We start from the raw sequence: 25880 nt of genomic DNA, 5'->3' as shown, positions 1-25880 counted from the left end.
GTTTATGAGGGCTAATAGTACACATCTGTAATGTGTACTATTTGCGGTCTCCCTGTTAGGGCAAAACGCGGACACACACATGCAACAAATTTGCATCCCAAGCAGGCAAATGCGGCAGAAAATACAACAGACGGAAAGTCATGGACTTTTCGCGGCTAATTGAATTTGGGCCATAGACAGGCAATTTATCTGGATTGAAACCTAGAGTTGGTCAGGCCCTTGGCGTTATTAGAGTGCTGACAATCTGTCTACCTGTGCTCCACTCAGGATATCTAGACCAGTGCTACCGGATTTAACCAACTTGTCTGAAGGACCGTTTTCGTCTGTTTACCAGCGTTCGCTCCCATACATTACCAGTTTTTTGTTCCAACTAGTTGGCTGGCTGGAGAGAGAATTCTTTTAGATGTGGGGCCGGCTTTAGTGTGTCCCGAGGACTTGATTTGAGAAGCACTGATCTAGAATTCATCCACTGCTGAGGAGGCCTTTAGACATGTTTGAGAAGTACTGATTGAGATTAAGGCTACGTCAGCACAAATATTTCCTGCTAGAGCAGGTATAGCATGACATGTCATGCTCCCGCTTGCTGCTGTATGCCTATATAAAAAAAATAAAAGTGCATGTGAACTAGCTCAAAGTTACAGGTAATGCTGTTCAAGCGTGTTTTCCATTGCTTATTGTAACGCGTGTAAACACACACAGTAAGGAACAAAGGTGTACAGCCAGAATCTACAAGGAAGAACTTCTACCCTGTAATAGTTACGCTTGGCAATGCATTAGAGTACAGGTTCTCAAACTCTGGGCCTGGTTCAGACCCGCGAGCGAGCGCTGAGCGCTCGCAAGCGGGTCGATGTTGCCCAAGTGCGCATACGCGAGACCCAAATAACAACGGCCAAGCCGTCGTTATGGGTCTCGCACCAAAGGGGGCGTGCTGTCGATGGTGATTGACAGCACGCCCCCTTTGGTGGGCGTGCTGGGGGGCGTGACTGCCCAGACAGAGGCGTTCCCATGGGAACGCCTACCATCTGGGGCCGGCCCCACTGACATCACTAGTGATGTCAGTGGGAGTGCTTTTGGTACTGATCGAGCCAAAAGCACTCCAGGGCTTGCGGCAGCGAGACCCTACCGCAAAGGTCTCGTTGCGATGGTCTTGACCATCGCGACCATCATTTTGGCCACTCGCTATAGCTGTGGGTGGTCCAAAAAGGAGGAGGGACGGCCCTGATTCAGAGCGAACGCTCTGTTAGAGCGTCCGGCTCTGAATCAGGGCCTCTGTCCTCAGGACCCCAAACAGTGCATGTTTTCCAGGTCTTCTCACGGAATCACAAGTGAAATAGTTTGCTCCACCTGTGGATCTTTTAAAATGTGTCGGTGAGTAATGACTACACCTGGGCACCTGCTGGGTGACCTGTGTGCGGCCCTGAGAACCACTGCATTAGTCCACACAAATGCAGCATCTGTTTTCAATTCAACTCCAATTAGTGCGCTCCTGTGCCGCACATACGTTAGTCTTAAATTGTATAATTTAATACATACCCCTATGGGGCTGCCGACTAAAATTTGCAATATTGCAGGCACCATTAGTGATTCACCCCAAATTGAATTGACCCTTTGTGTCACCACAAACCCCATGCACTTCACTTCTGCTTAGACTGGTCTTTCCTAATTATAGTCCCCAGAAATCAACAGAGCAAGTTTCCTGTATTTCCATACCGGAGCACAGGTGTAAATAACACATTTTAAAATATTAACAGCTGGTGCTAATTATTGCATGTTACCCTGTGAGGAGACCAGGGAATAGGCTGCCAGATAAGGGACACATGAGTACACATATCCTGTGGCTGGCTGACTTCAAGGAGTACATTTACATAAGTGAGAGTTTACAAAAGTGGAGGTGTTGCCATAGCCACCAATCAGATTCTGGTTATAATTTGATTGGTTGCTGTGGGCAACACCTCCACTTTTGTAAACCTGCATTTTAGTCAGTTTACCCCAAAGTCTCCATTTTACCTGGTTTTAATCAGCCACAGAACTGGTGTAATTCATGCGTGTTATTTATTAAAGGGATAAGCTGGTAACCTGGAAAACCTGCTCTTGTACTCCTTTTACACCGCAGCTAAAACCTGAGTTATTGCCAGGTTAACCGGGGTTGCTACTCAGTGTGACCTGGGTCCAGTGACTAGGGTTTCTAACCCGGCTGTCAGGAAGGGTTGGATCCGGGTTGAGGGGCAGTGTTAACGGGAGCCTGTTAACTGCATAAAGAGTGCTACATTCCAGGAGCTTGGAGATGATTACCTCTCCAAGTGCCGGCTGAATGGGTTTCAAGCCGCAGTGACACTGTTTAAAAACCCCTGTTCAGTGACATGGGACCTGGGTAGACCCAGGGTTTTTGTGTAAAAGAGGTATTGGTGTACCTATAAGATTCAAGTTGAGAAACACTGGTTTAGCATGCCCTAACCGCAAAACGGTGGTAGGACATGCTGGGATGTGTAGTTCCACAGGAGCTGGAGTGCCACGGGTTATCTACCACTGGCTTAGATCATCCGTACAATTGAACAGCCAGCTAAACCAGAACAAGCCCACTTAGGTCTCTTGTGTGAAACAATCTTAATATTACCAAGTAAATTAATAATAATAATAATGTAATTAATAAGTGATTTAGTGTGTGAACATTACTGCACCCTTTCTTAGCGAATATTTATGACCTCCAGAAATTGATTTGCCTGTGTTCCAGTGCATTGTGCTAAATAAACGTTTCTAAAATGAATGCTGGGCATACACTGTTCAATTATGGGCCCAATCGGCCCATAATCCCCTAATCAGTTTGTTAATGGAACAGTATATTGCAGCGAACATGCAGAAATTATTACAATACTGAAGTAGCCCAAGGTGTTCGAAAAATCCTTTAATCAGTCAGAAGTATCTGGCAGTGTATGTGCTGCAGCAGCCGACCAGCCGTCATTTCCCCAGTTCCTTCACAGGGGAGGAACGCAGAAATCGTGGCCATACAGCAGTCATTCACTGCAGGCTCATCAATCATCTGCAAACATGCTCAACCTGACGTTATTGTCAGATTCTCCAGCATGTTTGCACGATGATAGATGTCTCTAAACGACCAGCGGGCACATGCATCGCTGGTCGTTTAAGACACTTTTACAAACAATTTGCTAACGATATCGTTATTCAATCGCTCACATAAATCGCCTAGTGGATGGGCACCTTTATATAGTATACAATTATCTGGCCAATCTGCGGGATATCAGCGGATCACCCAGATAAGTGTACAGTGTGTTTGGTTTGAACAACCTCGAATTATCGGCCTTCACAGGGGAAGAACGAGGAAATGTTTCCTCCCCTGTAAAGGAACGCAGATATCCTGGCCATATACACGGAAATATCTCAGTGTATGACCGCAATATCTGATGGTTTCGGCTTGTCAGAGAAAAATGTCTGTCTGACAGACGTTTTATATGACCGTGTATGCCCAGCATTATTAGTCTTCACTAGGATGTGGCAGTGCTAGCCTGTGCACATTTTAAGTACCCCTTAGTCACTGAGGTTATTCCTCAGGCAGGCCTTTTTTGTGACCCCCCCTTTGTACATACCAATGTTTAAAATGGCCGACAACAGCCAGTAATACCCCTTTTAAACCGACCTAAAAATCCCGGGTTGAGGCGCATCAACCTGGGATCTTTGTCTGTGTTAATGGATCCACCCCGGTCCAGGGACCCGGGGATCCAACTGGAGTATTGGCCATGGGTCGTTCCCGTGGCACCCTGCAGTGTAAACGGCACGATCCGGGTCACGATGACCCGGATCGTTCCACATGCTGCCCGATTGGCCGGCTTCAGTGGCGTTTGGAGATTATGTAATCTCCAAGCATCCACTGCGGACACGGCTCCGGTGTGAACGGTGCCAACCCAGCAATACCCCGAGTTGGCGCCGCAGCAGGTAAGTGTCTGTCCCAGGTCTGATCCGGCTTGGAAACCTCTTCCAAATCCCGGTTCAGACCTGGGACTTCGGTGTAAAAGCAGTACAACAGAGTCTGGTATGAATTTGAGATGAGCAGTTCAGTTTTGGATCAGATTTTCCCGACAAATTCAGATCTCAGAGCGAGGCAAAACCTTTCACGGTCAAAGGGTCATATTTGTCTGTGAAAGATGAAAATTTTATCTCGTTCAGATACCCAAACTTGGTGGGAAGATCTGAGCCAAAACCGAACCGCTAATCTCTAGTATTAATGTGCATGGAAAAATGAAAGCAGTCCTTTCCCTACAAATAAGTACTGCAAACTACAATGCATTTGTAGTGCTACCTCGCTATAGAATTCCACATTCACTTATCACCAGATGTAATCTCTGCATTAACATACGGTACATTAATATATTAACTCTTTATTACGCCACCTTAGCTTTAATGTACAGCCCGGTCTATGTTTCAGGCGGGTTGTGTAAGAGGGGGGCCCTGTATCACAGACAAGGCTCAGTATCCCTATCGAAGGAAACAAATCAGATAAGTAATTAGGCCCAAATACATTATTGTACATGTTCTAAATGTTTATATACTTAAATAATCCAGGATGATACCACAGAGCAAGCCTGGCCAACCTGTGGTTCTCCAGCTGTGGGTGAAACTACAAGTCCCAGCATGCCTTGCTAGAGTTTTAGCATTCCCTAATAGCAAAACTGTGGCAAGGCATGCTGGGACTTGTAGTTTCACAACAGCTGGAGAGCCACAGGTTGGCCGGGCCTGCCACAGAGACTTGGGAGTAATTTAGTAGGTGTATACCATTTGGTGCTCTTGTTTGGAAGGCTTGAAGAGTCCTGCAGATGTCGTTATCAATGTATTGGATTTTATTTGTTAAGATGAGAAAGATAGGACAAAACTACTCTCTCTCAAGACAAGGTCAGACGAGCATGTTAGAGCACTGCCATTTTTTGCCAAAGAAACCACCACCTTCTATAGTGGGGACACGCTCCCTCCCTGTGCTATGGGGAACACTGGCTCTAAATTTATCAACCAGTGATATTCTTCTTATCACTCCTTACTACTCTTAAATGGTGCTCCAATCAATAAGCTCCTGACAGTTTTCAAACACATGACAGGAGTTGATTGGTTGGAGCATCATTTAAGATTAGTAACAAGAAAATCAAGAATATCACTTGATTACAATAATCTGGGTCACTGTTCCTGTGGCACCATCATCATTCCATTGTCCAAATGCTGCAGTGACAGCGGAATAGCCACGGAAACAGCGTTCCCTGAATGCGTCCATGTTATGAGCATATCCTTTAGACTGCCACAATTCCCTGGTCAGAAATAGCTGATGCTACCTTGCCCCATTTGTGAGGCTTTAGCAGGTCCCATTGAAGTTTTTCAGTGTTTATCCAGTTTTGTTACCACCCTGGCATGCAATCAGCGTATCAGAATGGGGGGTTATCAGTGCGCAAAAAGCAATTTGAGCAGATGGATGTGTATGTAATGGCTGATATGGTGTTACACAAGATGCAGTACCTGGTAGAAAATAAGTGAAACATTTTTAGGGTTAGTTGACACAAGCATTGAGTCAGGACAAATGGCATCCAGATTATCGATCCAGCCATCTGCACCCTGCATCTGTTCCACAGGGAGTCGGCCCTGTAAAGTTGAGCATATTTGAATTTGTGGCTGCCCTGCAGTTGTGCTGCGGCTTATCTGGATAGCAGGGGGAGGGGGGGGGGGGGGGGGTGCAGGTCCCGGATGATCAATGATCCGAAGCCTGCAAGCTAATCAGCAGAGTATTCTCCTGTGGATTCCCATTGGAAACACTGCATGAGAACATTTGGACTAAGTAGCTCTGCTGAGTTTCTAACTACACTCCTGAGTCATGCTTCCAATGTTTATGAACAATCAACTATTTATGATTTTGCCTAAATAAGCTATTGCATGAAGACTCACTACTGTCATCTCATCAGCTGTATTCTGAATGTATATATCCTGGCACATGGGAGAATAAGGCAGTCTATGATATGTCACTGTACTTCTAATGTGCTCAGACTTTTTTTTTTTTTTTTATATAGCCATTGTCTTTTGCCTGTGTTACCATAGGGGTACTGAGTGTGTGTCATTTTCAGGAATCGCTTTCAGACAAGTACTGGTCTCCTTGTTTGCCATTGGGACCTGGCTGATTGCATATAATTAGGTGACACTGACCCAGCAGTGGGAGCGGTGTAATGAGACTTGCTGCTGCAGAGAGCCCTGGCTACACATGTAGCAATGACGTTGTTATAGACTGTTTCTTAGTACTTGGGGTGGCTTTCTCATCAATAACATTCCTACACAATCACATGTTGGTGATGGATGGGATCAGTTCTACTGTCATCCTGCTTGGGGCATCTGCATTAGAAAGACCAGAGACTGGGGCTCGTTGTATTCTGACTCCTGCCCTGTAATGACCCTGGGCCATCCGTCACACACACAATAAATAACCATGATGTATATGTAGCTAGCTGCCTGCCAGCACCTAGTGGTAGGGGGGCAGGGAGCTGTGTGTGCCCGGCACATGGCAGGAGTGCCCCTCCCTGTATGCATGTCTCCCGAGTCCCTCCCTGCCAGGTGCTGCTGAGCTGAGGGCACTGCAGGGCAGGCCGGAGCTCTGCGTTATTCCCTCCCCCAGCAGCAGAGTGAGACACCCCCGGGGGTGAGACAGACGGGAAGAGAGAGACAGCAGCAGATCAGGGGGAGGAGAGAGCTCCCTGGCCAATCATAGACGGCCTCTCCCCCCTCCTCCTCCCTCTCTCTCCTTTCCCTCCGCGGCTTTTGCCCCCTTCCCCCTTCTCCCTTTGTGTGTGTGCGCCCGTCCTCCCCGCCCGCCTCCTGCAAAGCACTGCTGGGAAGAGTGTGCAGCGGTGCAGGCGGCCGGGAGCTGCGGGGAGAGGCCGGCCAGGAAGTGACTGCGGGGAACAGCCGCATCCTCCTCCTGCGCGGCCGCATGAAGACTGCAGGGTGGCCGCATCCCCGTCTTCCGCCGACTGGCTGAGCTGGCAGACGGCAGGAGATATTCTAGCACCGGGGGCTTCCCAGGGCTCTACTCCGTCATCCTGCGACAGGAGGTGGCAGCGGCAGCCGGGGTGAGCGGGGAGTGGTCTCTTGCCTGCATCATGTCACTCTGCTACATAGTAGCCCCTCTCGGCCCCCGATGTCTGTCATGTATATACATGGCTCACCCCTGTGGCTGAGCTGTCTCCTAGCTTCTGACTGCATCATGTCCCTCTGGCTGTGCTACATAGTAGTCACACTGTGCACTGGCTTCTCCTGCCTGATAGATCTATCTAGTGTGTGTGTGTGTGTGTGTGTGTATATATATATATATATATATATATATATTACACACACACACATGCATACACAAATTGTGTGTTTTACTTCCTAGATCCTGTGCTGACAACAGATCTTCCTTGAAGAGCTTCATGTTTTTAGCCTGTATAAGATATTTCGGTTTTACATTTTTGCTGAAGTGTGTGTGTGTGTGTATATACACACACACACACACGCACTCACTGTCACTGACTGCTACATGGAACAAGGGCAGGCTGCCCCCCCCCCCCCCCCCTACTGTGCACTGACCTCTCCTGCCTGCTATGTATATACATGGGGGTCACCCTGGTGACTGAGCACAGGGTAGAAGGATATTGATATTGTACAGTGTTCTTACTGGACGTTAACCTGTCATGTATCTCCCCTCCCCCTCATGGCCATCACTTGACCAGCTCTCTCCTTGCATCCTCCTCATCGGTCAGTTCCTGGGGGTGTGATGGCTGCAGATATCTGCTCACAGGGTAGGGTGGGCTGTGGGGGGATTGTCTTGCTGTCTGCTAGTATATGCCTGGGGATCTCTTACCATTAAGGCAATTGCTACAGTGGTTTTCTTGTCTCTAATCTGCAAGGTTGTTTTAGCAAGCTATCTAACCTTCACCCTCTTTTTTTTTTTTTTTTTCTCTCTCCTCTTTCTTCTCTTTTGTGGAGGGTAACAGAAGCTACTTGAGGAACACGCGCATGACCCACCAGAACTTGCATTTAGCGGAGTCCCCATCGTTCAGTGGCCCAAGAGACAGCAGGTGAGTGTGGATGAATCTGTCACTGTATCTTTGGCGCTGTGTTCTCATTGCTCTCCTGCTGACAGATGACCTATCTAGGCTCTGTGCCTCTTGTCCTTGTGTATTTATTTAAGAAACTGCAGGCTTTGCTGAGGATAGCAATAAAAAAGTGTATATCCCGGTTATAAAACTAATCTTATCATACCGTAGAGCTGTATTTGGTGCACGGTTTCATGGAAATGGCTTTATTGTGAAGTAAAATGAGGGACTGTTGAAAATGGGTTGGAGGTGGGGACCTAGTCTTGTGTCTTTGTGCAGTTTGCTGGATTTTTATGTTGACGTGTTTTTTTTTTTTTTTTTTTTTTGCACGTTGGTGTTTAAATCCCTTTAAAACATATTTAGTATTTTTTATTTCATTGTCATTTCTCCCCATACCTTGGGGCATATTTTTAATTGTGTTTACGGAATATGCTGTCTGTCTTATTTTATTTTTTGTTTCCTTTAATGCAAATGTATGCACCTGGTTTAGCATCTACAAATGTGTATGTATAAAGAATCACCTGATTGATTTGTTGCTTCTGGCATCCAGTCTGGTTTCTACCTTCCCTCCACTTGTATCAGGCATAGATATAAGATACTTGTGATGTCATGGTTAGCCATGCTGAATGCAGGCTCTTGTCTCAGCGTATGGGCCGTTCTAGATGGGCTCCCTGTCTTATGCACTGGAAAAATTCTTCTCACAAACAGCTTTTTGTTACAGCTAGTTTCTGCGTATGTATATTCACCCATCAGCCATCACATTAAAACCACCTGGCTAATATTGTGTAGGTCCCCCCTTGTGCCGCTAAAACACCTCTGACCCGTTGGACTCTACAAGACCTCTAAAGGTGTCCTGTGGCATCTGTCACCAACGCATTAGCAGCAGATCCTTTAAGTCCTATACTGCAAGGTGCACACTGGCTGATATATCGGCCGTTTAATTGAATTGCCGATATATCGTGGGTGTGCACCAGCGATGTGTCTGAACGACGTTCCTTCGACCACTTTTACGAGGCTCTAACCACTGCATACCGTGACACCCCACAATGCCTGCCGTTTTGGAGATGCTCTGACCCAGTCATCTAGCCATCACAATTTGGCCCTTGTCAAAGTGGCTCAGATCCTTTTATTCTTGCCCATTTTTCCTGCTTCCAACACATCACCTTCAAGAACTGAGTGTTAACTTGCTGTCTAATATATCTGACCCCATGGCAGGTGCCATAATAATGAGATCTGTGTTGTTCACTTCACCTGTCATTGGTTTTAATGTTATGGCTGATCGGTGTTAGCGAGTCTATTTTAAGGCTGTTGGATTAATGACGCCATTGATTTGGAAGCTGCTGTCTGTCAGGAGCATCATATAATCTTCATTGTTCAGGAAAGGGTGGTTTATGATTAGTCCCCATTGGATGAAGGACTGTGTTTTGGTCCTGTTTACATTTCCTTTTTTATGTTGCTTTTTATATGTTCCTCTGGTCTTTCATGTGGCAACAGCCCGTAGCATGTATAAAAGGAGCATCTCATCTCCACACTAGTACCCAGTGTTTTCTTTAGAGCACCAGAAATGCTGTGTTTGAGTTGTCTTTTATGTCTTTATGTAAAATGTTGTATTACAGATGGAGTTCTTGGTGCGCTCTCCCCTCTGTCTGTTATTTGTTGGGGAGGAGCATTCTGGCTGCTTTTCTTCTGATTTTCAGTTTATTTACCAATAATGAGCATAAGGAACGAAACACTCGTAATCAATCAATTGGAACATTGAGGGTGTTGGGTGCGTACACACCTAAAAGATATATCTGCAGATCCACTGATCTGCAGATGCTTGTTCATTCACACTGAACAACCATCACTGTCATCTGGCCGGGGGTCGCCTAGCTCCCCCCTCCCCGCGGCCTCTGCAGAAAGTGTATGGGCGGTTGCCACAGCCGGCGCCATATGTCTGGAATGACAACATCGTTCACAGACATGTAGTGTGTACACACTGACCGACGCACCCACGATATATCGGCCGTTCAGTTGAATGGACGATATATATCGACCAATGTGTATCCAGCATAAGGGGGAGATTAATTAGGCATAGGGTTTACCCTGCAGCTACTTGATCACACCTTGCCAGGAAAAACTATTCAATTAGCATTTTCCCCGCATGATAAACCAGGAGTTATTGTGCAGAAATCCACTGATTCCACGTAAACTTCGGTATCAATGGGTTTCCCTATGCATTAAAATGCAAGGGTGAATTTAGCTAGCCGTGAGGTTTAGTCCACAGCTAATTGATCGCGCTGCTCGATTCAATCAGCTGTGGGTGCCGTGTGCCATAATTACCATTGGCAAGCTTTATCCTCGCAGCCTCAGGAGCTATATACATCTCCTGCACTTTCTATTGCCATATTGCAGTTTTGAGATTGCTGTGTGAAATGAGACTTTTACATCAATAAATGAAAAAAATAGTTAATAAAACAAAAATCCCTATTAAAAAATGTTGGTAGCTGGTTGTGGGATTACTTTCAGGATAACGTAAGCTGCTGTGTGGTTTACAGCTGCTCGGTTTTAGTTTTCATGGTCAACAATAGTCCAGATCTGTTCAGATCATTAATGAAATGTTCAGATGAGCATTTTATCTGTTAGCGTTTGTGGTCCCCAACTGCAATACACAGTCATTCTAAATGTATATTTGTATAATATTTGAAAAATGTTTCTTCTTAGTCCTCTTGTAATGACCACAAATGTGTAAGAGACTGTACCCATCACTGAACAAATTTATATTTAACACGTTGGGTCGACCTGCTTAGCATGTCGACTGCAACCAAGCCGACATCCCTAATGTATACTTAGATGACATGTTGACAATTTAGAATAACATAACGCCCCTAGTGGCCCACCGGTCACTAACCTGGTTACGACTGCTGCAGCGGTTCCAGCGCGGCTTCCGGGTCCTTGCAGTCATGTGATGTTCAGAACCTGCGCAGACTAGGTGATTTAGGGGAGTTTCTCCTACTATCCCTAACCTGCCTCCCACAGTTTAACCCTAAACCTCCTGGCGGCGCCTTTCCCTAAAAGTCGGCATTCTGAGTTTCGACATTTCACATGGCAACATTGTGGTCATTTTAAGGATATGGACATGGTGTCTGTCGACATGAGGAACCATTTCGACATTATAAATGTCAACTTTGTAGCCGTCGACCATGTGCCTGGATCCCATCTAGAGGAGCGCAAGGTACTGTCCGATGTACAAAATATCTTAGGCCGTGGAAGGGCCCGCAGTGTTCCCCTAATAGTTATTGGAGGTTTCTCACTAACAAAGTGCAGTCACTTGTACACAAATGTCAGGTTGCATAAGAGAAAAGCCTTTCCCACATTTAGGATTGTTTTACATTACGCCATCATATTACGCAGAGCTGTACGCAGAAGGTTTAATCGTCCAGATCAGTCCCCGCCCTAATGGAGTTTACAATCTAAGGGACCTTTGTATTAATAACCGTGGAACTGCCAGGATTATTAAGATTCCATATCGCAGCAGATATTTTCAATTTGAAAGAAAATATCCCTGCTATGTACCAAGGGAAACTTTCAGGGTCATGGTTGCAGTAACCGCTGTCCCTGCAAGTTATATCCCTGCCATTTTGTGGAAGTCTTTCACGTTTGCGATACCTCCGCAGCTGGCCAGAGGCTATGAGGGAGTAATCAGAAGATCTTTCCATCTTGTGAGCCTCCATAGGCTTAAAGCAGATTACACAATCTGAAGAAGGTGTAGAACTACCAGGGCCAAACTCCGAAAAGCTTTGCATTTTGGTACATAAGGGTCATATCGTAGTTCCCATTGATAATAATATGGACTGGGATTTGGAGTGCTAATCAGAGCACTGCCGGAGATTTATGTGAAATATCCTACATTGTTATTAGTACATAGGAACAATTCATGAAATTATGCAGAAACTGCAGTTTCTACATAATTAAAAAAAATAAAATAAATTGATACATAGGCCCCTTAATTTCCTAGCACACACACACAGCGATAAGGAGCGAACTGGGTCGTGGGTGAAAATCTCGTCCAGTATTTTGCAGTTCAATTAGAAATCCACAAGCACTTAACGTGGCACAATCACAGTGCAAAGCCTTTGATACAATGGTTCTCAAGTACAACCAACTGGTCATGTGATGTGGATTTATGTAATCACGCTCAGGTGAGCTAATCTATATTGCTGGGTCAGTAATTATCCCACCTACTTCCACAGACAGACATCCTCAACACAGGACCTGCTGGGAAAACATAAGGGTTTAGTTGAAAACCACACTGTTCTGGTACAACCCGCCCAATGAGTAATAATGCACTTGGGGACGTTTCGATAGTAACATTTGACCAATAAAGACTTGCCGTTTTTCATGGTCTATACAATATAGGACATGTTTTTGATGTCTTTTATTGATGGGGTTTTGATCTTCGGATACCAGTTGAAAGGTTTTTTTTTTTTTATTTTATTTTATTTGTCTTTAAACTTAAAAAAAATATCATTATAGACATTTTAATGTCTAGCAACTTACTGTAAGCACTTGTATTTGGTAAAACAACCATTTGACACCCTTTGAACAACCTCCAATACTTTGCTTATGTGCCACGTTTTTATGTTCAGGATGATTTCCCACTTTTTCATAGGCGATGGCTGCGTATTGCCGTTTACCATTGAATTACGCAGTTGTCGTGAGTGTCAATGAAATACGCTATGTACGTATTCTTTCACTGAGTGGTTAAAGTAATTGTATGCCACATATTTCTTTTTAAATTGGGTATTTTTTTTATTGGTTTTCATAAACAAAAATGTACATACTCCTAAAACAAAACAATTCATTTAAATAAATAAAACAAAAAATCTAAACCTCAAAAATACAATTACCGTATATACTCGAGTATAAGTCGACCCGAATATAAGCCGAGGTACCTACTTTTACCCAAAAAACCTGGGAAAACTTACTGACTCGAGTATAAGCCTAGTGTCGGAAATGGCAGCAGCTGGTAGTGCCCCCAGTAGTAATTCCCCCTGGTTGTGCCCCCAGTAGTAATTCCCCCTGGTTGTGCCCCCAGTAGTAATCCCTCTTGGTAGTGCCCCCAGTGGTAATCCCCCCCCTTTCAGTGCCTCCAGTAGTAATCCCCCCCTGGTAGTGCCCCCTGTAGTAATCCCCCCTGGTAGTGCCCCCTGTAGTAATCCCCCCTTTTAGTGCCCCCTGTAGTAATCCCCCACTGGTAGTGCCCCCTGTAGTAGTGCCCCCTGTGGTAATCCCCCCTTTTAGTGCCCCCTGTAGTAATCGCCCCCTGATAATGCCCCCTGGTAGTGTCCCCTGTAGTAATCGCCCCCTGGTAGTGCCCCCTGTAGTCATCGCCCCCTGGTAGTGCCCCCTGTAGTCCCCCCCCCCCCCTAGTAGAGAGAGATGTGAAAAGAATAAAAAATAAAAATAAACTCACCTCAAACTCCCGCTCCTGGTCCCACCGCTGTCCGCTCCTCCGGCCGCTTTGCATGGGAGACACGTCGTCATGACGACGTGTCTCCCATTACCCACTGTGGGAGCCGGAAGATGGCTCCCGTAGTGGGAGCAGCAGCAGCCGCTGAGAGTCTGACAGACTCTCAGCGGCTGCTGATTACACCAAACACGCAGCTACCGGCTCCGGCGGCTGTGTGTTTGGCAGTGTGTAGCGCTGACCACACTTGACTCGAGTATAAGCCGAGGGGGACTTTTTCAGCACATTTTTTGTGCTGAAAAACTCGGCTTATACTCGAGTATATACGGTAAGCAGAAAAAAACAGCACATAAAACAAAAATTTGATACCATAAAAAAATCCCCCCCAAAATATTAAGACTTATTCATATAATCGTAATGTAACCAATTATACAAAACACTTACATATAAAAGTACTTAAAGCGCAACCCCCCCATCCAGGGTAAAAGAAAAAGCATAAAAAATATGACCACAATATGACACTATGCCCTAAACATCCACATTATCTAGTAGTCAGAATGTGACCCGTCAGATCTGTCCTCTGATACTTTAGCATACCTGGGTATGTAACACATTTCAATAACTCTGTAACGTTCTAGTAAAACTCACTAGTGAAAGCAATGGCTAACTTGCCAAGTAAATGAATAGTTCTGTATGTATCCTACCCCCAGCTAAAACAAACATTTTGGCACCAGTTATTGAATGCATACTGTATCATTAATTTTTTAGGCTTGTAGTTGCTGGCATGATAACCAGGATGTTTGTAAGTAACATTTAAAATAATAAAACCTAGTTTAAAACAAAGACAAACATTTTGAACTGTGTATCCCTGCTGTAGCATTGGTAAACTCAATAGAGTCTAAGGCCAGGTACACATTTTATTTGTATTAATTATAACGACAGATTGGCCATGTTCAGGGATGAGAGAGGGTGCCAACACTGAGGGTGCCAACACTGAACACGGATCGTTCAGTGTAGGCACTACAGGGGATCAGGAACGACTGTACGACTACGATGTCTTAATCATACGGTCTTTCCTGATTGCCCAGTGCGAATACACCGTAAGTGTGAGATGCTGCACACCTATACGAGAGAAATTTGCCAATCCTATCAGAACAAGAAGCAACAAGAATATATCTATGTATAAGTGGCGCTAGAGAGACGCACAATAAAAATATAGAGATCCAATATCCCTTTTTATTTACCATATGACAATCATATTAAAACATTTCTAGAAGACATAATAGATGCACATAATACAAATAAAAAATGAATAAACACCTAAGGAACTTGAGAATGAACTACTCTGTTTTGGAGAAATTATTCCATGAAAATCCAAGTGGTAATGCTGAACTAACTCTCTGCTACAATTCAGTGGCTTTTAGAACATTACTCTGGCAATACTGCAGTATGCTATATATGTAGCAACAAATATCTTTGATGGTATTTTAGTGCTTTCCCAAATACAAAGTAATCAGAGTTTAGCGGAGATCCATATACTCTGTCCCAAATCAACGTTTAGATGTAATTGGACTACTTCATCGGTATAAACGTACAACTAGTGACTAAAGATAATCCAAGGCGCTTTCTGTGTATTACAACCACGCTGTGCGGCTCTGTCGGGAGATTTGGCGTGATCTAATAGCTCTCCAGCGTCTCCAATCAATAATGAGAGCAATGGCCGCAGGGTAGATTAAGTTCCCGCATTTAGTGTGGGGAGCGTCCGTATCCCAAGAGTAGCGTCTCTAGCTCACCCTTAACTGTACTAGCGTGCACCATGTATGCTCCGCACCAAAAGTGCGTCTCCTATCAAATGGTGAGAGCAATGGCCGCGAGGTAAGTCGTCTCAGCGTGTAGTATGGGAGGCGTCAGTATCTCGAGAATAGCGTCTCTAGCTCACCCTTAGCTGTAGCAGCATACACCATGCATACTCTGCACCGAAGTAACACAGAAGTGCGTCTTTGGTGCCACGTCCACTATAAGGTGACTAAAGCTCATTCTGTATCTTTAACGCGTTTCTCCCCACTTGGAGGCTTTCTCAAAAGGCGGATGTATTCTTGGCCGATCTGCCATCCGCCATATCACACCATGCGTACACACTGCAGGGTGCAGTGATATAAAGGCGTGATGTACAGTGACATGCTACATTTAGCATGGCATTGTACTCAATATCTTCTGATTGCAGAACGGCCAACCAGAAGATATCGTAAACGACCCACGGGAGCGCACAATTGCCGGCACACAGTGAACGATCTTCGCGCCTTGTCGTTCCAATTTGCCTGGAAACGACAAATCGTGATGATACCGTTCTCGTGTGTATCCGGCCTTAATGTTATTTACTGGAATTGTGCCGGGGCCGAAGTTGCCGTAAAACATGTGGCAACCAATCGGAGACATTTTGCCATCCTTGCATAGTTTACTGCTAACTCACTGTGTGTGCTATTGGGTTATATGTGCCATGGTTTAGAGAAAACTATACACACGGCTTGGTGTAGGCTGCCTATCAGGAAGCCTTCCTTCCTGCAGGGGAGTATCGCTCTTAATTTACACTGTTCAAACAGTTGGGAATAACAGGGATTAAAAGAGAAACAGTATTAATATCTTTTTTTCTGTACTTTTATTTTTTAAATTGTCTGCAGATTGAGGGCTGTTTTAAGAACACTGCACTTAGGGACCCCATTTGCGCTTAGGCACAGCATCCTATCAGAAGTTCCGGTGAGATGTGTCAAGCTGTGGAGAAAGCTACCCATAGGATCCAGTCAGCGTCTACTTATTTTATAGAATGTACTTAACAAATGCTACCTCGACGCTGATTGGTTACTGTGGGCAATTTCATCACACTTTTCACTGCTCTATACATCTGTGCCCAAGTTTCCATCTGTTTACTTTATGTAGATTAAGGACCTCATTCAGAGTCGGTCGTTGCGGCCGCATGGTCGTACGCCACCGATGTTCGCTAAACTTCGCATGCGTAAAGTTCGCAATGCGCGTGCGCAAACTAGCTGCTACGATCAGAAATTTCTCTCTCCTTGAACACAGCCAGGTCGGTAGTTTGAGTGACAGAATGAGGCGTTTGTGGGGGGTAACAGGGGAAGGTGCTTGAAAATGGGGGAGTGGAGATCCGAACGCAGGCGTGCCTAATTATGCGAACGCCGTTTTATGGGAGTGCATTATTAACAAAGTAGTGTCATGGCACACGTGACATGGGTGGTTTGTACACTGACTTGATCGTAGTGCTTAAGAGAGGGTATGGTCAACCTTAAGCTCTACGACCAGTTCCGATGGTTACCGATGGTCTCGATTAATCCTTATATGCCCGGAGATGACGTGCAATGCGTACGAGAAGGGGGCGTATTTTTTCTTACGGCCGCATCCTCCCATTGGTCGGCCAGCTAACGATCCGATCTTAAGGACGCAACTTGCGAGTGCATCATTTGCATATCCGGCCCATTTTCCCTTACGACCGTGCGGCTGCAACGACCGAATCTGAATGAGGTCCTAAGTGCCTGGTTGCTATGGTCAATGGCAGCCACAGTCATCTGTAGAATATTTGTATGCAATTAACAGTACTTTTGTAAGTCACGGTCCTCTAAGTTCCTCCTTAAACATTCTTTTTCTCTGTGTCCCCTCCTTGATCAGTACAAAGTTCACCTCCGGCCCAAGATCCAGTTCACCAAACCTCACACAATGCGGCCCGCAGCCCGTCACACGTCATCTGCTCCTCGGCCCTCCAGCACCATTTCTGGTCATTCGGCCTCCTCTGGTGCCCGGCGACGGCGGGTCAGGTGCCGGAAGTGTCAGGCATGTCTTCAGAGGGAGTGTGGCACTTGCCACTACTGCAAGGATATGAAGAAGTTTGGGGGTCCAGGCCGGATGAAGCAATCCTGCATGCAGAGGCAGTGCCTTGCGGTGAGTATAGAGAGTGGTTGTCCTTTGCACTTCTTGCTTTGTCACGAACCAGCTTTCTCATCAGTCTGGAGGCGCTGCCCCTGTGTCATCTGGCCTCCTGTCACATGACTATATTCTCTAAGGACCTTGGTATAATGCTTCACTGATGAGGCCATGTTTATCCTCCAGCCCAGGTTGCCCCACTCTGTGATCTGTGCCGTGTGTGGGGAGGTGGATCAGACCAATGATTCCCAGGACTTTGAACAGAAGCTTATGGAGTGCTCACGGTGCAATGAGATTGTGCATCCCGGCTGTCTTGCAGTAAGTAGCCAAGCGTCTACCCTGAGTTTTAAACATTTCTCATCGTTTAAAATGTATTGAATACAAAGCAAGAATGACCACCACCCAGTGTTGCCTTTGGTCTAGCTTCCTGCTATATTAGTCATTGGAATTTGCAAAATGAAGTTGGACATGCAGGCAATGTGATTTTCACGGCCTGATCACTGGCTTCCGTGAATTACAAGCTCTGCCTGAGGGTTACGGCTGTCTAAGGGGCAGATTAGGTGGCTTTTGTTTCTTACTCTTTAGCACCACCTAGAGAAAGGGTTCAGTAAATAATGAAAACCTGCTACTTCAATTAAATTATAATCGTTGGGGGTGTATATTAGAGCAGAATAGAGAAGCGCTGTAGCTAGTGGGAGATAACGTGTTGGTTTATGTGAAGCAGGAAGCACGCATATTGCCAGTGTAGATAGCAGGGTTGGCAGTGCTGGGCAGGCATTTCCTGGGCTTTCATGCAGGGCTTGAGTTGTCTGTTCCCCCCCACCCATATGTTGTATGATGTGCATCACAGGAAGAGCAGTTGTTCTAGTAGAACTACTGTATATGTGCAGAGACTAAATCTAGGAAACAATAAAAAACAGGAAGTTCTAGCCAAATGCGGGGACGAATGGTGCCAGATCATATTACTAGTCCCATATTACATAACCTGGACATGCATCTGGATTTTATGGTACATGAAGGGGGCAGCCCGCGCTGCCCATTTTTCATGCTGTTACTGCATGCACCGCCATAGGCTGCCTTCTATAGAGAACGCGCGGAAGCCGCCGGGACTACGTTGAATCGGTCTTAAGTAACCTAGACCAGGTCATTAAAAGGCCAAACTCTTACTTTCTTACTATTGTGCATTTGTCTACTACAGATGGACGGTGAGGGGCTGCTGAGTGACGAGCTTCCTAACTACTGGGAGTGCCCGAAGTGCTATGAGGGGCAGAAGCACATGGTGAGTGTGGGCCTACTTCAGCGACTTTTGCAAAGTTAGAATTTATTGCATACAAATCTACATTTATTTATTTTTTGTATGAGTGCCTTATTTCATAACCGCCCTATCATACAAATGCCTTTCCTGGCCGCACCACGCTGCTAAATCTGACATTGATAAATGTCCTTTATAACGCCACAGGTATGGTCTCCACAATTTAAGATTATTATAATACCAGCGCTCAGTACTGCCCACCGTGAAATAAAGACAGCTGCCTGCATATATAAGGTATCCCAGAAACCTTATAAAAAGTTCAAGTAAGTGGACCTCAGTATGTGTAAGAGCCAAATGATGCTCACACTTGTTGTATAGTGTTAAATGGATTTATTCAACTGATAAAATATATAAACATCAAAAGCACACTATTTAAAATAAAAAGGGTATATTATTGTCCAATAATCCCAACGCGTTTCATCCCGTTCACGGGACGTTTTTCAAGGGTATTTAACCAGACTATAACTCAGGTGCGCTTTAAATACCTTTTCACTTAACCGCCGTTCCAGAATTTCTGGCAGTTCCGCGTCTCGTCTTGCACGCATGTGCAGTATTTTAAATAGTGTGCTTTTGATGTTTATATATTTTATCAGTTGAATAAATCCATTTAACACTATACAACAAGTGTGAGCATCAATTGGCTTATAGATTAAGCGCATACACTTACTGAGGTCCACTTACTCCCACTCACTCTACAGCTGAATTGGACAGAGGAGGAGACCAGCAGAGAAGGAGTTAATGGGTGAGTATGTCCCTATCACCTTCCTGCATTCATAGTGTCATAAATGATCCACTGCAATGGCCTACGTAGTGTGAGGTCTCCTAGCGTGTGTGACTGTTAGCAATTTCTGAGTAAGGTCAGGGCTTGTGCAACGGTGCGTGAGGCTGCATTGGGACTCGATTGTACCCATGGTTTCGCTTTTCTGCAAAGTATTACGGATGTGTGCAATGTAAAGTGGGCGTCCTTATGTAGTGTTAAGTTTGCATTTCAATCTTAGCATGCTATCGCAGTGGAACTGCGTGTGTACGCAATAATGCGATTTGTACTGAATCAGTCCTTTACCTTTCTTATGTTGGCCATACACGCTACAATTATCGGGACGATCCACCCGATATCGGCGGATCGCCGCGATAATTGTAGCGTGTGGGGGGGCGACCGAGGGTTAAATATTGCTCGGTCGGGCATGCTGGATTGTCCAGCATTCCCGTCCGATGCGATATTACCCAGTAAACTGTCGGCCGCATCGGGCATTGTATGCCCAGCGCAGCCGACAGACAGACATTTCCTGTGTTCCTTCCTACGGAAGGAACACAGGAAATGTCTCCTCCCCCCCGGGGCGGAGCGCGGATGTCGGGCTAAACACTGTGAGATTTCTCTCACAGTGTATGCCGGCGACATCTGCGGCTGGCAGCCGGCCAGATAAAATGTCTGTCGGTCAGACAGACATTTTATCTGGCTGTGTATGCCCAGCATTAGGAAAGTTTACCAGATCTGTGTTACAAATAATGAGGGCAGTAGTAGTTGTCACACTTTTGTACAATGCACAGAAATGTTAGTACTATCCTGAGTGATCAAATTTTCTCGGCTTTACCAAGTAATACCTCTTATACCTCTTTTCCACCAAAAACCCAGGTCCGACCTGGGTTTTTGGACATGGTTCCAACCCTGGTCAGACCCATTTACACTGCACCTTTGATCTGGGTTACTCCCAGGTCAGCCCTGTTCACACTGAACTCAGGTCTGCCCTGCTAAACCTGTGAGGTCATAAAAAGTGGGAGGTAAATGCTCCACAACCACCAATCCGCTCATTTTAGGCATGATCCAGGTCAGATAACCCGGGTTGCACTGTTTACACTGCACCATTTCCTGGGTCCATCCTGGGTCCAACCCTGGTAGCTACTTGGGTTGGATTGCAGGGTCACTTGACCCAGGTTATTTTTCAGGGACCCTTTTACACTGAGCTGCGACCCAGGTAGACCCAGCAAAAACCCAGGTTTTTGCTCTGGTGTAAAAGGGGTATTAGAGAGAACCTCTTCTGCATTGGGGGAGCTCCTTGCTCAGCAAAGACCGCTTCTGATGGAGCCTTCAGTGTCCTTTACCCAGAAGGACCTTATACTGAAGCTGTAACATGTTGTGAGGATAACTCAGATCTGCTATGTAAGTTTGTAATGAAGCACTGGACAATCGAGGGGATGCGTGTTGCAGTGGGTGCAGTCATTTGTAAGGGGAGAACTTTGGTCTTTTTTAGGGCACAAAGATCCTTGTGAGCAAATTACAGCCACTAGACGTATAATCAAGAATACTGTACGTGAGCCATATAGCTGTATGTAGTGAGTAATTCCCTCTAAATGCTGTCTTTGTAAAACTAGGACTAATGTGCGCTTTTATTTGTGAGTTGCTTTGCTAACCCTACTTCTCTCCCCCTTCTCAGAAACGAAAGGCTGTGGATAACTGTGATTTCGACCCCCACTTTGCAGCCAAAGTTTTACGGCATCCCCTGGGGCAGAGTCCTCCTTCACCACCACTGCTCCTCCTACCCCCTTCCCCATCTTCTGGTCCCCCCACGCCTCCAGCCACCACACCGCAGGTCACACACGTGAGCAGGGAAGACAGAGCCAAGAGACGACAGCTGACCCGGGAAAAGGAAAACCACCCGAGTGGACGTGAGCAGTCAGAGGCTGACCGCACCTGGCTCCGGGGCTCCTACCTCACTGTAACACTCCAGCGACCCCCAAAAGAGCTCAGTTCCTCATCTATTGTCCCCAAACTGCAAGCCATTACACCAAATCCCAGGCAGTCTATTCGCCCGCCTCCCCCCCAGCCACCTTACGAGGATGATGATGAAGAGGAGGACGACGACGAAGATGATGAGGACGAGGAGGAGGATGAGGCTGAAAATGGCCTAATGTCCGGACAGAGAAAGGATCAGCTGTCTATGCAGAAGGACATTTGGTTATCTGTCTTCCAGTACCTCGCGCGGAAGGAGCTCTGCATTTGTATGAGAGTCTGCAAGGCCTGGTACAAGTGGTGAGTTTGTGTATTGTATATTTGGTGCATATGCTCACACTTGCATATTGGTGTGGCTGGGAACTTCTCAGTTTATTGCACAGCCTGTTCAGAGGCGGAGACTATTAGCGCTAAATGTACAGCCCTCCATTGTAAGGGCCTTGCCATGGCTGGTATGAAAATGCTGCATTATAATAATCTGTCTCTATGCAGTCCAGTGCCATACCCCCTCCTGGGAATACAAAGGTCCCAGCATATTGGGCACTTTGCAGTTAAAGTGCAGCTTCCAGTAACATCCACTGTGACCTTAACCATAAGAGATCACCCAAAATTGTTTGTTTCAGATCCAATGAAATATTAGTGCAGAATAATGTAGTATTTAGGAGACAGCAGGATATGTAAAATCCAGATGTTACTTGCCCACAAGTCTTTGGGGCAGATTAATAATGTGCATAAGCCGCCTGCCCGGATCTTGGCGGCCTCCACGCGTTCACTCCTGATAGCAGATTCTGCCCGCATCCTATGGAGGTACAAGCAGAATCTGCCTACCTAATAGGTGGCAAAATGTGCAACGTACAGCTGAATTTGCCCCTTTGAGGAGACTGCACATATGAGGGTTTTGACGACGTAGTTTAAAATATGGCGCTGGTACGTTTTTCCCGGGTGCCTTGTTGGAGAGTAGTGCACATCCAGGGTATGGCGCACATTTAGCAGCTATGCCGATTGCCCATAACACCTTGATGGTAATGGTGCAGTTGGGTTATGAAAGTCAGTGACTTGTGTTGTGGGCTGATTTGGGGCATGCAGGAAAGGTAAGGTGGTATACTGTTCACATTCCTCTAGTTTGTACATGTAACCCTTTTTGGCCACAAATGCATACGCAGAAGAATGCTAAATTGTCCAAAATGCTACATATTCTTCTGCCAGTGGTAAGCTTGCTACTAACTCTCTCCAGTAGTCTGACCTTGAGGCATAAAATAGATCAGTCTTTTTTTTATTTAAAGACTTCAGATAGCCACATACACAGCTGTTATCAGGCACCGAGCTGACATTGGGGGTGTTGTATTTCGCAGTGAAGAGAGTGGGGAAGATGTCCATAGCAACCAATCCATTTCCACCAATCATTTTATAGAATGTACTTGATAGATGCAACCTTGAAGCTGATTTGGTTGCTACGGACAACTTCCCCACTCTTCTTCCGCTTTATACTTCAACCCCATTGTCGGCTCCAAAACCAGCAGTGTTCCGAAAATTGGACCTATTGGACTTGATCAGATTACTATCGGACATGTGGGAACAGCAGGATCGCAGCATGTGTGCTCAGATTATAGTAGGATGTAAAAAGGATCAGACGCACCTGGTCTCCTTTCTATGCAGATGTCTGAGCGTGGCTACCCGCTGGCTTGTAGACTAGGCGACATGTATTGTTTCCCATCCCATATTGTGATTTTATTGTGAACCAAAACTTTGAAGAAATTAGATGTACGGTGCATTGTATTACAGGATCGCATTCACTTTATATTCCAGTACAGCTCTGTTATGGAGGGAAGGTATTGCCTTCTCACTCCATGACACAGCTGACACTCCTCCCAAGTTTTTATGAGGGTCATCAATGAGATCTCATATAGGTCTTAAAGCGAATTTGTTGTGACCGCACTGGCCCCACCCCATCTATAAACCCTACCACTCCCCCACTGCGTTGATGTAAAGAAAGTCAGGCAAGCTGTCAGTCACTCGTACGGAGCTGCCCTCCAGCTGCTGTACAACTTCACATCCCAGCATGCCCTGCTAGTTTAGCCATGCTAAAATTTTGCAGAGCATGCTGGGATGTATAGTTCAGCAGCAGCTGGAAGGCTGCTTATTTGCCCACCCCTGCCCTACACCATTACCCTCAGTAGCATATTGCCATGATAGACAGGGGGGGAGGTATTTGGTGACAAGCCGCAATAGAGAGACTGACAGCTTGGCAGAAATGGTCACAATAATGGTTTTAATTTCATTTGAAAGAATTCTGTATGTGTTTTTATATGGGTGCCGGACATGCCTAACCATTCACTGACCTATAAAACCTATTGCTGTGTTTAAAGGGGTTGTGATAGGCGCCTTTGGTCCAAGCTCGATGTCAGCCGCTGCAAGTCTCTGGTGCCGCAGGCGCTAAGCGGTATCATTAAAAGGCAGCCTGTGCACCTTGACCTTAGCTGGACGAACGTATCTAAGAAGCAGCTCACGTGGCTCGTTAACAGGTTGCCTGGTGAGTACCGGTTTAGAGGATTAAGGGGGACATTATACTATTAACTTATTTTATTTCATATAGCACCAGCATATGACGTTGCAATTTTCAATGACAGAAATAAAATGGCTTGTGAGATGTGAAACCGGCATCCTTATGTCCGATAGATCTGACGTGTATTAATGACGGCACCATTCAGATTCTTCCTATCGATTCATAGAATGTGCTTGATTAATGCTACCTCAGATCGGATTGGTTGCTATGGGGAACTTCTCCACACTTTGGAAGGCTTGCTATATTTCCCCTAAGCTTTGGCCCAGGAAACGGGATCCATATTCCCACTACTATAAGCATAACACAGTCTAAGTGAGAGTTTTTAGAAGATAATTTTAAAAGTGATGTTGCCCATAGCAACCAGTCAGATTCTACTTAACATTTAACTAGCACCTTCTAGAAGATAATAGCTAGAATCTGATTGGTTGCTATGGGCAACATCACTTTTAAAGCTCACTTCTAAAAACTCTCACTTTAGTAAATGTACCCCCAAGTCTATATGTTTCATTTGTGTTTTTTGTTTTTAGCAATGTTTCTTTAATGCAGTAAAACAAAGTCAGCCTTTGGTCCTGTTACTGACTGTAGTGGAGCTGAGCTGCTGACATTTATCTGTCTATACAATCTTAAATTTTTGTATCTCTACATCCCCGTGAGCCAGTTCTGTAAGAAAGTGGGTGTGATAGTGGAACTCGCCCAATTCTGCCTCCCACGTATGGTGAGAGATTGGATGGTAATCTTCTCATCTGGCCATAGGTTGCACAACGGACCAGAATAGGGCTAATAATCGCCGCACCACCGTACCCTGCAGGATGTATGGAGGCAATCGGATAGTTCTTGTACTCCAATCAAACGATCCAGATAGTTCACAGCTTGAAAGCGGCTGGAAACTATTCGTGTTCATACTCTGTACAATAATCTGTCGTTTCAACAGCTGACGTGAACAATTACCATTCAGTGTACAGCCAGCATTAGGCCAAGCGTTTGGATGGATCCATCCAGTGTCAGCTTAAGGGCTCCTCAATGGAGGAGGTCCTGCACTGCTTATACCTCTGACCTTCCGTGACTTCCTTTACATTGCCTTGGGTTACTCCACTTACTGTTGCAAGCTGAGCTTCTCTAACCCATATTTATAATGAAACAGTATCTCCATGAGCTTAGATTCCTGTATTAGATAAAGGCTGACGATAAAGTTAGCACTGTGTACATGAACTCTAACAATATAGAACGTTTTCGGTCCCTAAGCCCCCATTACTGCTACCTGGATTTAGCAGTTGCAGCTATACCTGCTCTCTCCTAAGAATTCCGAATTGCTTTTAAACTCTGTATATTTCAGGAGGTTATCCCATGTTCAGAAGCTGACTGGTTTCGTGCCAGGATGATTGTGGTGTGCTATGGATTATAGAAAGGAGATCTTTCCTATGGCATAATACTTTACAACATGAATCATTTCACCCAGGACTCCTTGCTCAGCTCCTGCTATACCCACAGTTTACCATGCATTACTAGGACATGTATATTACTTACGTTTAGTGTGCGTTCTTTTGGTTTTCTATATTTTGTTTGTGATTCAGCCGAAATAAATTCATTAGAGTAATCCGTGGGAAAATCAGAAGCAGAGAGAGATGTCACTGGTGAAATGAGACGTTCTGCGACTGATGCCTTTGGGGTAGGAGACAGCCTGAAAGTAGTTTCCATATTTATTTGCTTTTGAAGCAAAGGGGCATATACAATTGGGAGTGATGTATTCTCCGCAAAAAATCACACGGACCTTGCACCCAATTGTGGAA

General features: G+C 45.5%; 1 protein-coding gene across 2 annotated transcripts in view; it reads left to right on the top strand.

The window, feature by feature from the left end:
* KDM2A (lysine demethylase 2A) overlaps window positions 1–25880 on the top strand; it is an 80096-nt gene that overhangs the window by 49185 nt on the left and 5031 nt on the right. For both annotated transcript variants that reach the window (XM_088449838.1, XM_088449837.1), the window contains exons 13-18: window positions 8010–8093; window positions 17239–17508; window positions 17677–17808; window positions 18689–18769; window positions 21235–21830; window positions 23897–24060. In XM_088449838.1, the coding sequence (XP_088305964.1) occupies window positions 8010–8093; window positions 17239–17508; window positions 17677–17808; window positions 18689–18769; window positions 21235–21830; window positions 23897–24060 (1327 nt within the window). The remainder of the gene's footprint in view (window positions 1–8009; window positions 8094–17238; window positions 17509–17676; window positions 17809–18688; window positions 18770–21234; window positions 21831–23896; window positions 24061–25880) is intronic.

The sequence above is a fragment of the Taudactylus pleione genome, unplaced genomic scaffold, assembly GCF_031769625.1.
Source record: "Taudactylus pleione unplaced genomic scaffold, aTauple2 ptg000497l, whole genome shotgun sequence".
Classification (NCBI taxonomy): Eukaryota; Metazoa; Chordata; class Amphibia; order Anura; family Myobatrachidae; genus Taudactylus; species Taudactylus pleione.
Note: the sequence above shows the minus strand (reverse complement) of the source record. Positions and strands in the feature narration are given on the sequence as shown.